The sequence below is a fragment of the Camelus ferus genome, chromosome 3 (genome assembly GCF_009834535.1).
Source record: "Camelus ferus isolate YT-003-E chromosome 3, BCGSAC_Cfer_1.0, whole genome shotgun sequence".
Lineage (NCBI taxonomy): Eukaryota > Metazoa > Chordata > Mammalia > Artiodactyla > Camelidae > Camelus > Camelus ferus.
Window position 1 is genome coordinate 61,404,512 of NC_045698.1, and position 16,320 is coordinate 61,420,831.

At 36.3% G+C, this 16,320-nt stretch overlaps 1 protein-coding gene and 1 long non-coding RNA gene across 3 annotated transcripts in view; one reads left to right on the forward strand and one right to left on the reverse strand.

The window, feature by feature from the left end:
• Positions 1–609: 609 nt before the first annotated feature.
• Positions 610–14,830, reverse strand: ARRDC3 (arrestin domain containing 3). 2 transcript variants are annotated; one of them, XM_006187974.3, is made up of 8 exons: positions 14,329–14,830; positions 10,332–10,413; positions 8,254–8,401; positions 7,144–7,246; positions 6,501–6,757; positions 6,012–6,174; positions 5,585–5,739; positions 610–3,356 (listed from the first exon to the last, which is right to left on the reverse strand). In XM_006187974.3, exons 1-8 carry the CDS (start codon positions 14,606–14,608, stop codon positions 3,300–3,302), a joined length of 1,245 nt encoding a protein of 414 aa, XP_006188036.1. In that variant the 5' UTR covers positions 14,609–14,830; the 3' UTR covers positions 610–3,299. The 2 variants fall into 2 exon arrangements, with proteins under 2 accessions (XP_006188036.1, XP_032331937.1); XM_032476046.1 differs by lacking the exon at positions 610–3,356 and having other exon boundaries at positions 5,586–5,777; positions 14,329–14,829.
• Positions 12,260–16,320, forward strand: part of LOC116662252 — a 288,950-nt gene continuing 284,889 nt past the window's right edge. Inside the window, exon 1 of the long non-coding RNA XR_004318288.1 lies at positions 12,260–12,377. This is a non-coding gene — a long non-coding RNA (uncharacterized LOC116662252). The remainder of the gene's footprint in view (positions 12,378–16,320) is intronic.

Below are 16,320 nucleotides of genomic sequence, written 5' to 3' on the forward strand. Positions count from 1 at the left end.
TTTTTTGTCTAAATGTCTTTGTAACATTTCTTTTTCTACGTGTATATACATTTGAGAATAGGGGAGAATCCTACTGTAAGGCACATATACAACTTGATAGCTCATCCATGAATTTAGGAACACTGAAAGAAGATAATCTCTAAATGTGATTCCAAAGGTACTTCTCAGTGTTACAAATCACTATAAAATTCAGACATTTGAGAAAAATATTTCCTTTTTTTGAAATTTAGAAAAATTGTGTTTTTGTAAGATTAAAGTAATTAATATAACTTTTAAATTTATGTGCTCTTGAAATACCAGAAACAGACTCATCACAGCAAGAAAGAGCTGGTACCTGAAACTACTTTATCTGGTTAAGTTTGGTTCACATATAAGATGGAAATTTATATATTTAAGTTTTATTAAAAAAGCTTCACAGCTTAATGAAATATTAAGAAAAACAATGATTATTTATATTAAAAATTCCTTTAGACCTTCAATCATTTTCTTTAGGAGAAATCTAAAAAAAATTCTTAACCAGAAAGGCTTAAAATAAGAGTTTAATTGTAGTCTTAATAGTGTTTGCATGTATGCTGAGTTACTATGATTGAGATTCAAATAAATCTCCAATTTTACAAAAAGGAAAAAAACCAAAACACTTTATTTTCCACAAGGAAGAGCAATAGGAAAAATTAAATCATTTCCCACATATTGTTTTCTTAAAACAGCCTACAAGGACATATTCAGCACCAAATAAAAGAGAAAAAAAAGAAATTACAAACAGCCATAGAATATAATCTATAAAGCAAACATTTAATATTGCACTTTGTTTTGCTAACATTTTGGATTTTACTCTCCCTAATTGAAAAATCAGGAATCTATCTTGAATACTGGAATACAACTGTGAACCTCACATCTTATATCAAGAAGTGACCAATATTTAGAAAGGAGTAATGCCTCTAAAAATAAGAAAGTAAAGGAATACTTTAATGGGGAAAATAAAACTTTATTTGATAAAGTTTTATATATTTAAAATTTTATCATATTTTATTTTGTGACCCAGTGCCAATTATCAGAATATTGGTCATTCTTTCCTCATGTGTTACTCGTAAGAGTATATAGTGATAAGTATTCCAATGCTATGCATATCAACAATTGTTCCCTAGTCAGTTAGACATAAGAGGAAAAGAAAAGGGATTTTCTGACAATCCCCACCCCCAACAAAAAACCACCAAATGCCCTTTATGCCAAATATTCCATTAGCTTCTTTTGAGGGGGACATTCACAAAATGATTTAACAACAATAAAAAAATATTTCACCCCCATTTCCTTATTATCTAGTATTAGTTTGCTACGGGAGCCCAAACCCTTTAAACGAATCACTTAAAACGCGATTCATTTTTACATGGGCTTTCTTCACCCTGTCAGCATTATTCAAACATGAATTGTCTTCCATGTTTTCTTAAAGGCCACTTATGGAAAAGCCTATTTGTTTTGTATGAAGCTTTAAGACAGTATTTAACCAGGTCAAGCACCAAGCCAGAGTTACTATTATTTTCAGCCACTTTATTAACTGTGGGGTTAAATGGCAGGATAGTTGTAACACCCATTTCACACATATGTTGCAACATCAGAGATGCTGATTTCCATTAAAAAACATCAGAGCTGAATTCCTTCTAAAATAAGACAATCAATCAGTACACTTGGTACCTTGGAAAATGCAGTTTTAAGTGTCTTCATGAATGCTGGTATATTTGTTATGAGCCAACTGGAAATTATCTTTAATATAAGCTATAATTTACTGATGAGTTCGTTCTTCATTATCTTATCTATATATACTGAGAGTGAATGATTTCTCATGTTTAGCAAAATGTTCTTTAAGGTAATGGAAAAAAATACTTTCATTAAAAAAATCCACAAAAATATAAAAGTTATTATTCCAGCACACACTGTAGTATTCATAATTTTGGAGTTACACACTTTTAGAATAAGCTTGGGTTTTCAAGCTGTCAAGCTTGAGCAGGATAGGAAATGTATCCACTGAGCTCTCTAATCAGAAACTGAACCTACGTATATATATATTCCTGCTCATGAAAATACTCTGCACCAGCAAAAATGACTTCCAACATATGTGTTTTGGAGGTAATTAGGTAACTCTGTATAAAAATAAATGCACTTTCTCCTCCTCTCCAGTGACTGGAAAACTTTCATACTTTTAAAATAATAATAAAAATACTAATTTTTAAGAGCAACAGCCCTTAACTCTTTGCTGGTGCCTGCCATACTGCCTTTCTTTACTCCATTCTTAGCTCTGCTAGTTTCTTCTTATATGTAACGATAAAAAGGGAATGCGGGTGGGTTATCACTTTTGTGTATGTCCCTTTTCCAAATTTCCCTATCCAAAAAGCCAACCAAACAAACAAACAAAAAAATAACTCAACAGTGCAACAAAACACAAATAGCATTCCAACAGTTTGGCAAGTGATGCGTTCACCTGAGATTAAGTGATTTTAGGCAGTCAGTAACAAAATGCTGCTTTGCTGTAATAGTAGAAAGGCAACAAATTCTTAAAAGAAACCAAGAAGGTATACAATCTTGACAAAGTCTCTTATTAGCTTCCTCCTTTCATCTCTTTTCCCACATACTGTTGCGTATCTACTACAGTAGGCTGCAAAACATACAGCAAGAAGGATTGGCTTGAAGGCATTTGATGTTTGTAAATAAATCCACAATAGGATCCAAGCTGAAGAGGTGATACATGGTCAGCCTAGTAGGACAATTCTGAGCATGGCATACGCAGGTAAAGTCCAGGCTATGTTAAATTAAAAAAAAGTCAGTGCGTTTTTTTCATGTTAAAGTTTTTTTCAAAGCTTTTGTTCCTTGTTGTGCTCACCACAAACAAGTTATAAAAGAGTATTAAGAGTCTGGCATAAATGGAAAAAAAAAGCTGTAGTGACATTGAACCGCACAATATAAGCATTGAGCATGTGCAAATTTTCAAATCAAAAGAAGGACATCATCCCTCTTTACAACGTGGTGTCTTGACACGTATGACCATAGGCTAAGAAGACTGCTCTTAGTATGTGCCAGGTTTAAAGGAGAAAAGCTTAGATCTTCAAGCATGTTGGAGCAGTCCCAGAATGTTGCTGTAGGCTTCTAAAGCATGATCACTGGTTGTTTCATGTATTTGTCATTTTTCTGGGCAAAAGCAATTCCACTTCCTCTGAAAACATGTCTCCAAGATACTTCTCTGTCCTCAGCCGGGAAGGGAGGAGATATAGTTCGGAATCCACGTCAACTTGATTTAACCAAGTATTCCTTCAACGAGACGGGCAGGATGGTCTATCATCTGCTGACTGATCAGGATTTGGATCAATCTAGAAAGAAAAGAGGAAAAAAACACAGTTATTTGATACAGTCTAGTAAGAATATACCAAATAGGACAAAGATTTTGAGTATGAGTTGAGAAATGCAATCAGGAAGAACATAGAGAGCTTGTATGGGGAAGAAAGGGTACTAGGATTATCTAAAAAGTACCTGCTATTCAACTAGATTAACAATAACATTTATGAAGGTATGCCCAAATAGTTCTCCTTCACAAAAGCTAATGATAAATTTTATCAGAGAATGGAGCTTTTTACTCAGCGCTCAGTAGTACTTATAACTCAAATACACTATGGCAAACATTTTCATAGCAGTGTTCTCCTTTTATAAAGGAGCCATTTCATCCTGTTAAAAAAATTCAGCTTACCTCTTCCCTAGGCTTTGGAAAGTTCTTTGTGCTTATGTGAGGTAATAACTCATGGATGTAAAGCCCTAGAAAGGGCCTAGGAATACACTTGCGTATCAAGAAATAGCAGTGTTGAATCCAAAATGCTCTAGAGGCTTCCCACCTTCTCTATTTCTTTAGTGACTTTCATATATACATACACTTAATAAAAGTGAATATATTCTAGTTGCTGCTCAGAAACAAAAAGAATAGACACAGGAAGGCAAACTGTTAGGTTTAATACATTTGTTTGACTGAAAGATCTTTTGGACAAGACCCATTTACTTGTATTTAAATATGGAATAATCCAAACTGCCTCAGAAACTTTAGGTGTGAAAACACATTTTTGAAGGAAAGAAGTCAAATAATTTTTCTTTCTTTCACTGACTATCCTTTACAGAAAAAAATATAAAAATTCAGAACAGCTTTAATACAATCTAGGACTGTTCCCCCTCTAAGTGGTTAGATGTTAAATAATTAAATCACACCATGAACCAATTTAAGGTTTTAAAAGTTTTTAATTCTCTTAATTATCTTTAGTTCATTTTAAAAGGTGGTAGAATTTTACAACAAATTGCTTAAAAGTGGATACTTAGATTACCATTCTTTTAAAATGCCTACTGGACAGCTAGGAAGCCTCAGATCAAATCACAAGTAACCAACTTAACCAGCAAGACAGAAATGTCAGAATAAAAATGTAGTAACATGTTTCTAACAAGTGGAAGAACATCTGCAGCATCTACTGAAAAATTTTATGAACTAAAATACTGGAATAGAAAAGTTATGTCTAATAAAGAATTTGTAAGAATGGAACAGATCTGAACTTCCTATAATCAATAAATAAAGTAGATTTCATATTAACCTCATCCTAAGGAAAAAATGACTCTTCCAGTCAAGGTGTTAAGGGGAAAAAAATAAAAAATAATAGAGATTTATTGGAGAGAAAACAATCCCTTTATGTCTTATTTGGGAGTAATATTTCACTGTAAAATAGGTGTCTAAATTATAGCAATGAAAAGGAAAAAGCTGATTCTAGTGATTGACAAAATTGTTATTATAGTGGTACTGAGGCCAACTCTCACAATGTGTATTATGTATATATACATTCTGAAGTATCCTGAAATTGCTGAATTTCCCCCCACCTCCTTGCTTTTGTTCCTATCTTTTTTCCTGCCTGGACCATCCTACATTTGAGGACTACTTATCCATCAAGAATCAGTTTAACAGTCACTTTCTCAGGAAAGCCCCTCCTGATTCCTAAGGGCCAATAAGCTGCTCCTCAGATGAACTGTGCATTCCCATCACATTGTTATATAATGTTTTTCTTCTAAGTTTGTTTTTCTCACAGTCCGTAAACTTTTCCCAAGTAAAGGCTATGTTTTATTCATGGAAGTGCTTAGTTACTTGAGATGAATAAAAATAATCTAACAGTGCTGGAATGCTGTTAAGATGTTACTGCAAATATGTTCTTTCCCCAATGACTGAGAATGTTAAAATACGAAAGTTAAACTGGAAAAGAATAATGGATAAGATAAATTCTAGCTATTTGGTCAATGACTGCGAAATGCCAGTTCTATGGATGCTTTAAAATATGAATTATCCCTTTAACTGGCATTTTACAAGCATAAGGTTAGATCATTATCTTTATTTTCCCAATAATACGAGGCCTCTGGGTCAAACTTAGTAAATATTGACAATCTTAATCTTTTAATCTATTGTTCTAAATTATTTGTTTTTCTCTTATGATAATCAAAACCTAAGTCTATTTTAAAAAAGTCTGCAATACTGTTTCCCAAGAGAGCCAGCCCATTTTGTACTGGATGATCTGATGCTTACCTCTGAATAAAGAGGTGGAGGCAAGAACCGAAACTCCTGGATATATGCAAACAATGGTCCTTGAAGCGCTCTCTCAAAGTCATCACAAGCACTCACTGGTGCAAGATTGTTCCGCCTTTGTTCCTCTGTTACCACTTCTGCATAGCTGGGTGGTGCTGAAGGAAAAAGATACACGCAATTCGAACAGCATGTTCTTATGCATGTCAAAATACACAGAATAGTAGGTATTAAAAAGGAATGTCGAGGTAAAGTAACAATTATTTGTTTTGTGTTCAAAACTAAGGGCATATATGTTTTAAACCTAACGTTAGGGGCATACCTACTCTCTTCAAGTACAGATACAGTTTATCTAATCATAAAATTAACAGAAGCAAAATCATCTTCTTGAAAATAATAGATTATGTTTAGATATGCATTATCAAATTACCTTCTGGTCTTTCAGGTAGGGATAAACCAAGCCAGTTCATATTCATGCTACACTGACTGCTTACACTTGAGGTTCTGCTACCAAATGGATGTAAAGGAATGGTACCGATGACAAGTGGCAAATTAAGAAATAAATCCATAGCTCCAGGAATATCCACATATACCTAAACAATGAAAGGAGATGTTAGGTTCAGAATACCAAGTACTATTTCATTTTTAAAACTAATAACCCAATTTTAATGTCATTTTTTTAAATTTATATACTTATGATATACAAGAAAAGTTTCTCCACTGTGTAACCCTATTATATAGTACATTTACCTAAAGTAAAATTAGTAATTATAATCCTAACTATATAGAGATTTATATGTAATTATATGTATCATATAAGGAGTAAAAAAAAATCAAATCCTGGATGTAAGACAAAATGATATCCATATGACTTTTAAGACTTAAAAAAAAAACCCCAAACCTTTAAATCTGTACGTACCATTAGCGAATATTCCACACGGATTATACTACAGTCGAGGATAGAGGGAGAAACTGGTGGAATTTTCAGCAACTTGCCATTCCACGTCTCTGTCTTTCCAGATGATAAGGATTCCCCACGCAAGTTAGCCACAAGCTGTTTGACTTCCTTCATTTTCCCTTTGGCATAGAAGGCCTGTGTTTGGTAAATGGCTGCCTTTGGCACCACCACTCGGGAAGAGCAGTTCTCAATCTCAGCAAATATCTGAATTGATTCACCTAGAGGAAAAAAAAAAAAATATATATATATACACACACACACGCACACATATATACATCTACTGTTAAAAAACAAACAAATAAACCCCAAACAAATGTAGATTCTTAGATTGAAGTTTGAAAGTTCAATAAACTACATGGATAAAAAGCAGGATCCTAAGAGTGGCAAGGAACTTACAGTTACAAAAATAAGCTACTCATTGACAGTAACTACTAAAAAAGACAACTTAATTCTAATTTATGAAAGGAAACTGGATAAGCACAACTTACGTTATTTTACCAAAGAATACTGTATCATGTTTGCATTCAGTAGAAATAATGTAAATTTATACATGAAAGCTAAGGGAAAAAAGATCATTTTTTGTGAGATTCCACCTCATACATACCTGGAGTATAGCCCTTCCTTTCGATTTTGGCACTTAAGGATATTGGGCCTGAGGTACAGAACCAGCAACAGAGAGTCTTTTCTTTTGTGCCTGCTTGGGGTGACTGTAAGAAATAAATTTAGAGAAAAAGATCAATGTAGAGTTGGGACAATAATAGAATGTTTTAAAATACAATCCTAAATTCTTGAAGAATTTAACATTAAAAGCAATGTTGCTTTTTTTCCTGTATCCAAACATACTTTTCCACTAACCAGTGGCTTCTGATATATAGAAGTATTTTTGTCTTTATACAAGTTCCCATTCAATTAAAGAAAAAAGGGTAAAGGGCTTAACACCATATTTTGTAAACATACTTTAGCCCACACTATTTACATATACAGTAATTAAAGAAACCAACCAACCAAGCAACAACAACAAAAAAAACCCTTTCCACATTCCATTTAAACTGCCTTAAAAAAAAAGGCAGCTTGGAAAGCAACTTGGTTATAATCCCAAATAATGACATCTTTCTTTGAGAATATAAAATTCAATTTGTAAAAAAGGGCAAATTGCTCATCTTTAAGATTCTTATTTGCTTAAAGATGTTATTATTTGCTTAAACCAAATAAAGTTTTTGAAGCCAAATCTGAATCTTGTGAAAAATGCAATTAAAAAAGATTTAAAACAGAATTAAGTTTTTCATGACAGTGATAACCTCCCCATCATTTGACAACTATCCCTATAATGGAATAATGCAATGCAGTACAAACTTTAGATTATGATATTTTCAAATTAAATGATATTGTTATAATAATTGATACTACTGTTCCTTTTCCACTAAAATTATTCAGGGAACATCTATTTTTTTGTTACTGCTATTATCTTATGAGTAAAAGGTATTTCTTACCAAATATTGGTCTTTCTTTTAAAATTAATGTTATTACAATCAGAAAATGAGCATATTCTGCATTAATTTGTGTGCTCATGAGTATATGTTTTGGGAAAATAACATTTATGGAATTTAAAAATAAAACCACTATTTTAAAATTATAAAAATTACATAGTTTAGGTAATTATTCTTCAGTATTTATAAGCCAAAAATAAAGAATGAAGAATTCAGTCAATTCTTACCAGTAATGAAGGAGTGTTGATATCTATATGCTCAAAGACTGTAAATTCCTTCTTTAATTTTACTGGTAGAAGCCAAGGCCTGTGCAATTCGGCTTTCACCCAATAGCGCACACTGCCATGTCGGCCTTCGAATGAGGTAGCAAGTGGTCTGTGCAGAACATAAAGGTCAATATATTAATCTTATACCTCTTTCTGAAAATTATACAGTAGGTCAGCATAGAAGTGTTACTATATTGTACCGTTTATACATCAATGAGGTATCAAAGCCATAATTTAAAAGAATTTCCAAAGGGATAAGTCACTGGGGGAAAAAAACCTTGTTTTCAAATAACAGTAATTGTTAAATATTACAGAAATTTTGCTTAAAAAAGCCAGAATACAATCTCTTTAAGAAGAGGCTACTTTAATGCTTGTGGCAAAATTATGAAAGTCTGGAAATAAAACAGTTCTTGAAAAGGTCAAGATTTTACTTTAAAAATAAAGTTAAGAATGGTTTAACTATTTCTATTGAGAAATTCTAGACACTGGTCAAATATTCAGACCAAATTCTCTATGGCATTCTACTTTTCATTAGCTACAAATTATTATTATCTCTTTTTATACCAACTAATTAAGATCTAGAAAAGGCCTGGAATAGTCATTATAGTTTCAAAAAATTTTTCATATTTCATTAAGTCCACTGAAACTCTAGAAAACTGCTTTTACATTTCCTAGTTTACTTATGTTCTAACTCTTTTTGGCGATGTTTTCTAACTACACTATAGACTTAGGAAAAGAATCTTTCCTATTGCTCTACACAAGAGAATCAGAATTCTTTCTCAACTCTCCCAGATTTTACTACTTGTGAAAGATTTTATTTCAGTGAATTGAGTCTCTTTTTTCATAATTTTGTTAGAAAAATGCCCTAAGTTTGGTCTTTTACAAGGTAGCACGCTAGCTTAGGAGTAGTGGTGTTTTACTTTTTTCTCTTTTTTTGCATTTTAGATTCCTGCATTAACTTGTATAGCACAGAGAAATAAAATGCAGGATCTGTGCTAGTCTTCTGGAGTTTATATTAAATGACTTTGGTTTACTGATAGAATTTTTAAGAAACATACTAAATTATCTCTGTTCTTTGAAAATATTCAGTCCCAATTGTATTAGCCCGGCTGTATTCAGAGACTTAAATTTTTTTCTCTCAAAGTAATTAGGGCATTATGTTAAAAATGTTCTTAAATAATATGATAAATAGAATATTCTTAAAAATACCCTTTATAAACCCCATCCGCATATATTAAGTATTAGAATTAAAGTTTATCCTTCAGAAAAATCAGTACAAGTGCCACTTTGAGGTTTTTAACACCTGTTTAGGCATTATTAAAAATTGTTTTTTGTATAACTTCTAACAATTTGTTACTACATTGAGAATGTAATACTTTCCTTCTTTCTTTCATACTAGATTCCAAGCCTATGTTAAGGTAATTTAGGTATTTGATAGATGTTTCCTTTCATGCTCAGGTTATAACATCTCGTGTGACCTTCTCAATAGCTCTTCTCACAGAAGCTAATGAATTCATATATATATATATATATATATATATACACATATATATACACACACACACACACACACACACACATAAATGCTTCTAAAGCTAGGATATCCCTAATTATTTTGATCTTCTTAGCTTACTGCTGTTGGTTAGCATCACTAGAAAAGATAAAACACTGACTTTTTATAAACTACTAAGTGAGACCTGGTATGTTCTACCTTCTCTGTTAACGCTGATAACAAACTAAATATTAAGCGCTATTTTGATTAGCAACTTTCAATTCACTCACTAAATGAAATGCATTTAAGTTTTTAAAACCTTATAAATCTTGAGACAGAGTACCAAGAGTTGAACTTTGCTTTCTATAATTTTGCCACACTAGATAAAAAAAAAAAAAAAAGCTTGTCTCTTTTTTGAGTATATTGTTTTCCTCTAGCAAGTTTAATGAAAAGGGTTTTTTTTTAAACTAAAAATAATTAAATTTTGAATAAGTTTCATTTCAGAAGAATAGATGTTTATGAAAAACGCCTGTTACAAAATACTTACGTCTGTGGAAGCTCAAAGCTGAAAGCATATTCATGCCTTCCTGAATGAATAGTGTTGAAGCCTTCTTCAGAATTATCATCATCTAAAACAAACAGAAAAGAACAAAAAACTTATTATTACACCTTTACACTCTCTTTGCTATGGCATAACTTTAAAGGTGCTTATATAGTAATTCAGGCCACAAACTTTGGAGTCTGAGAGATCTGAGTTCTAATTCCAACTTCATCACTTCCTCTCAGTAAAATAAAAGTCCTGTCTTCAGTTACTTCATCTGTGGAATGGGGATAATTAATACTTACGCTGCATAGGTGGTTTTTAAATGGAAAACGACCCTAACTGTAAAATGTCTACATCTCACACAGTACACGCTCAACAAAACACTAAGATCTCAAACCTCATACTAAGATGTTACCTTAGTCTTTACTATTTACTTAAATTAATCTTGTTAAGACTATATAAAATGAAAACTTCACGTAAACCTTTTAAAATGTCAGTTTTGATACTAGAAGATGTGAATGTGACAATTCTAAAACCATTAAAAAAAAGCTGTCAAATAGATCTGGAGTTAAAAAAAAAGGAACAGTCATTTTAATGTCAGTTTCATAGCTAAAAATAAAAATTCTTATTGAACCTAAAATGATGACAACACCCAGGCTGCATGAGCAATAGCTAAAAATGTGCATTTATATAAAATATACCTTAGGTTTCAAAGGTGCCTGCTAATGGGAAACACACCCTTGAAAAATGAACTAGGTTGTTGCCAATCGCTAGAAAAGAGGGCTGACCTTTCATTTTATAACCAATTTCTTTTGGTCAGTTTTTTAAAAAAGTCTCCGAAATAAACACAGTGAAATATGGGAGGTGGTTCTGGATTCTTAAAAGGATTTTTTTTTTCCAAAGAGTTCTGACTAGGTAATTTAAGTACATGTCTTCCTAATGTAATTTTCTCGGTGTAGAAAGCTTCATCATTAACTACGAGAGTAGAAAAAATGGGTTACTTTCCGTCACCAAAGTACTGGATACACACAAAAAACGTGATGCTTCCCTCCCATCAAAGGAGAAAAGGGACCAAAAAAAAAAGGCTCCAATACGTGGTTACTTATGTTCAAAAACCACGACGACTCGCTTCTATCTCAGTAATACTTTCCTCGCTCCCTGTACAGATTCCAGCACCGAAAACTGCCTTACGAGTTGGGGGCCATTTAAATTCGCTCCCCACGAAGGCGCCCAAAGTTTGCCTCCTCTCCCTTTCTTCCTTCTTGCTCCCTTTTTGTGCCAGCTCAGCAGTCTCATTGAGGCGAGCGGCGGCGGCGGCGGCCGCGCGGTGGTAAACAAGTGCCGGGCTGTCAATCAAGAACTAGACCGGAGCAGGAGAGGACCGGCCTAAACCGGCGCGAGCAGATCCCAGCCGGCCCGCCCGCGCGCCGCCGCCGCCCGCGCGCCCCGCTATACATACGGCATATGTCGCGCGGCGCTCGCGCTCGCGGCCGCGCAGCCTAGCCTGCTGGAGGGGGAGGGCGGAGCGAGCGCGCTGCGGCGCTTCCGCTTTACACGCCCCAGCCGGTGACCGGTTCGATCTGGCTTGGGCCACCCTGACACCTTTACAGTTGAGGAGAGGGAAACTGGGGCGGCGGCGAGGAGGGTGGGGAACGCAACAGCCCCGAGAAACAATGGGGAGGGGCAGGGAATACTCGCCGAGGCCCCCCCCCCCTAGCTTTTGATGTTAGTGCCACTTTCCTCTTTTGGCCAGCCTTTGCTCTCTCCCCTCAGGTCAAACCAAGGTAGCCCGTCTGGTGACTGCACAGACCGGGAAACTCGCTGTTTCAGCTAGAGGCAGACGAGCGTTCGCAGAAGCTGCCTGACAACTTCCAGCCGAAAAACTGGAAAATGGGATCCCACCAGCCCGGCCCGCCCAACTATGAATAGGATCGTCAGCTAAAAAGTTGCGCCCAGAGCCATTCGGCACCTGGGAGGCCGGCAGGGGCTTCTCCCCTCCACTCTGTCGAAACCTAAGCCGCTCTTTCCGGGGGCTGCCAGCAGGCCGAGGTGAGGGGCGACAGAACGGTATGTGACATGAGCCACGGGCGCCTCTAGAAGCCCGGGCAGGGACGCAAGGAGGGGCGGGGGCGGCCGCTCAGGAGGGACCTTTACCGGCGCACGCCGGTTCCAAGCCTCGCCCCAGCCGGCGAGCCCACTCTCCCCACCCGCCCGCGCCCAATCCAATCAGAGCCTGGCATCGCCTTAGCAACAGGCTAACAAACGCGGCTCCGCCTATCGCCGGCCGCCCGGGGCGGGTCTCAGTCACCAGGCTAGTTTGAGAGGTCCCAGGTTTTAAGTCATTGAAACTATTCCAGGCTTAGAGTTCTTCCATGCTTTGCAGGGGTTGAGGGGCATCTCGTGGGGTGCAGGGCACATAGTTTTCTCTACTGTGAAATCATGGAGCAACTAATGAAATTGTGTTTGTCCACATAAGTCGTGATTCTACTTTTACCCCACTGCAAACCTTAACTCTTTAAAAACCTTTGTTTCTTTTTATCCATTTTATAAAAAACTGCCACGTACAGAAAGGTTCAAATATAAACTCCTATGTCTGCTGTTCAGCAAACACCAGGACTGTCATTAGGCAGTTGCATTTCTTATCAGTGTCACTGCTCGGAGAGATTAACTAGACATTTTTCAGGATGCAAATTACCTATGTGTAACTGAAAACCCAACTAAATAATGGGTTTCATTTTAATGTTTTAAAAAATAATGCATTAATGCTGTAACTCAAAGCACCCTACATTTCCACACTTGCCTTAGTTCAATTAGCACCTCCTCACGGATGTGTATTTTTTAATATAAAAAGAGTAAAATGTGCTCTACTCTTTGAAAAACCGTCAACATTCGAACTAAATACTGCATTAAAAAGGAGAAGCACAAAATTACATAACCAGTTTTAACATTATATTCTTCTTGGGCTAGGAATTAAGTCATCGCCACCACCTGACGCGTGTAACCAATCTGCTGAGAGCAGAATAAGCGCCCCTCCTCACCACCCCCCAGAACTGGTCCGAAACAGGATTGAACCGCTTCTAACAAAGGGTGGAAACTTAGAAAAACAAGCTTAGAGTCTCCTATATTTCCACAATGTAACCATTTAAACAATAGATTGGAAATCTCAGGACCCTCTCTCCCTTTGACAACGCTTTAGCTCCCTTTTCTAACCAAAAATCAAATCCAATGAGCCGCATACTTTTCTATTCCATTTGACTGGCACGGGTTTCATTGAATGCACGTTCCAAAGTTAAGCATGATGCTCAGAAAAGAAAATTACTGACCCTAAATGCCTTCTAAAACTGATTTGAAACATACCATAATGACAGATACTGTCCTTTAAATTAGAGAATGCTTGATGTAAATTTCTAAAGGAACTGGAAAGAATAGGGAAAAAACACGTGGGGTGTTGATACCATATGTCAAAATAAGACACAGAAACCCTTTATCAAAGAACAACGATCAATTCTTTAAAGTCTTTTGCGTGTCAATATTAGAAATAAAATATACCTATTAACCCACTTAAAAATGTTACTCTATTTCTTCACTGAAGCTTCGTTTTTTAAGACCTAAGGTTGCAGAGTACAAGGGAAAAAAAATCTAATACGGACTGCAGCTTTTAGCAATTCATTTGAAAACATATTAGGAAAATTATTGAATCAGGCTTTAAGCAGAATTTACAAGTAAGGTGGAAATGGACTGCAAGTGCGTATGGCACAGACCGAGCCCGGTATAGAGGTAGTTGAATAAGTGCAGTTTGCAGTCACTTTGCAGATGCCTGCAAGCATTACGGCTTAACATACGATGAATGTCAAGGAGAAACCAAATCTAACTTTGCTAACATTTATCAAACTGCTACATGTTATGCTAGGAGTAGAATTACATTAATTCAGAAAAACTGAAAAGATAACTTTCCCAAAGAAAGCAGGTCTAATGATTTCTGAATGATTTAAAAACTTACCTCTTTCGTGTCCAATTAAGATGTCTTTATGGTTGAAATATTCTACTTCTTCAGTGTAATTCTGTGTATAGGCGGTATTGGAGCCGGCGTTTCTAGATTCGGTCCAGCGTACTTTCGCATGTCCTCTTGCATGAATTTTAAGAGATTTTACTCTGATTTCCCCAGTAACTTCTAAATTCACCCTTCCTGAGACTGTATCCCCACTAGAATACACAGGGACATTGCTGTCATTAAGACAGTCAAAGCTTATTGTCAAACTCTTTACCTTTCCCAGCACCATGTTTATAACAAAATCTATAAAAATATAATGTAAGACAAAAAAGTCAAGATCACATATAAAACGTGATCTTCACTTAACACTGATCGATGTCTTTGCCGTGCAAAAAGCTTGCAGGCAGGATCAGTGATTCTTTACAAATAGTTCATTGAGATTTCTTAAAAAGTCAGGGCAGCGGAGAGGATGCTGCTCCGCGCTCCTGCTAGTCTCAGTGGTCTCCTTACAAAGACGGGCGGCTGGAAGCTGCCAGCTCACTTTAAGAGCTTTGTGAAAAACAACCCCAGCGCGCATGCGCACGCCGCGGCTGCTGTCCGCCCTCCCTGCGCGTCCCCTCCCGCGCCGGCTCGTTCCCTGGCTCGCTCGCTCGCTCGCTCGCTCGCGGGTACAGTAGGTGTACAGCTAGGGAAGAAGACACGGGCTGCCGGGAGTCTGAACCTGACTTCTCTTCATTGTGGGCTCCTATTGGTAGGCAGGCTACCGTAAGCCCTCGACGTGCTATCTGGAGTCCCTTACCGAGCACAATCTAGTGGAAAGATAATGGCCGAGGGGGGCACTGGGGGACAAGGTTGGGTGGGGAGATGTTTGCAAAGTCAAGTGAGGATAAACTGCTGAGTGACCAGCCCGGAGCATGCCTTAGCGGCACTGCAGGGTTTTGCCCACTGCCTGGATGGGAGGAGGAAAAAGGGATGTGTGAAGAGAGATGGGGGAAGGGGAGAAACCGGTTGGGCAAGGGCTGGTTGTGAGCATAAACTAACGAATTAAAAAAAAAGTAATAAAAATCAGGCAAGAGATAATGTTCATAGACGACAGCATTCTTGGCTTGGATTCTTTTAAAAACCAGTGCTTTGTAGGCAGGGTGGAAATGAACCCAGTCGAGACCGATTCGAGACCTTAAAAGAGAATGCTGTAAGGATCAAGTATAATTTAATCAGTATGTTTTCTTTCTCTTTCATTTCTTAATTCGATAGCAATGAAAAACAACCAAGTTGTTTGCATGATGACAGCAGGGAGGAAAAAGGTTCGACCACTTCCTCGAAGAAAGAAAAAGTCCTTTTTTGAGACACCACCTACAGCTAGATTTGAGGGTATGACATGATTACACCTCCTGTGTCCAGAGGATTAAGAATAGAGTTCGGCCTAAAAAAGTACCGCCTGTATAAAAGGCAGTATGACACAGTGTTTTAGCTGACATAATGTTTACAATAGGATCAAAAAATCTTTGTTAGCAGTCAGTGAAGCGCAGAAGATAATTTTTAAGAACCATGATTTGTTACATAAATAGAGCTCAATTCTGTAAAGCTTTAATTCTAATTTTTAGCTTTGGACCTTTCAACATAGTAATTCTCATAATACATCTGTCTTACGGACAGGTACGTTTGTCTGTTTATTGTAAACGTTTTGGTAACAAATGGCAATGCTTTCATAAAATCACACTGGGATTCAAGGCTAACAGCATATACTTACCTAGATTTTTTGCGGTCAATAAAATTGCTTATAGGAGAGAAATACAGGAAGAAAAAATATGAATATGGAATATATATATAAATATATATACATAACCAAATAACGCTTTGGAAGATTTTTGTCTGTCTAAACCACTTTAGATTCTTTTGTGCAGTATATTTGGATAGGTTGAACCTGTGAGTTACAATATACTAAGCTCATTGGTCTTGCTTGCTTGCTTGCTTTTTTTTTTTTTTTTTTGGATGGATGGA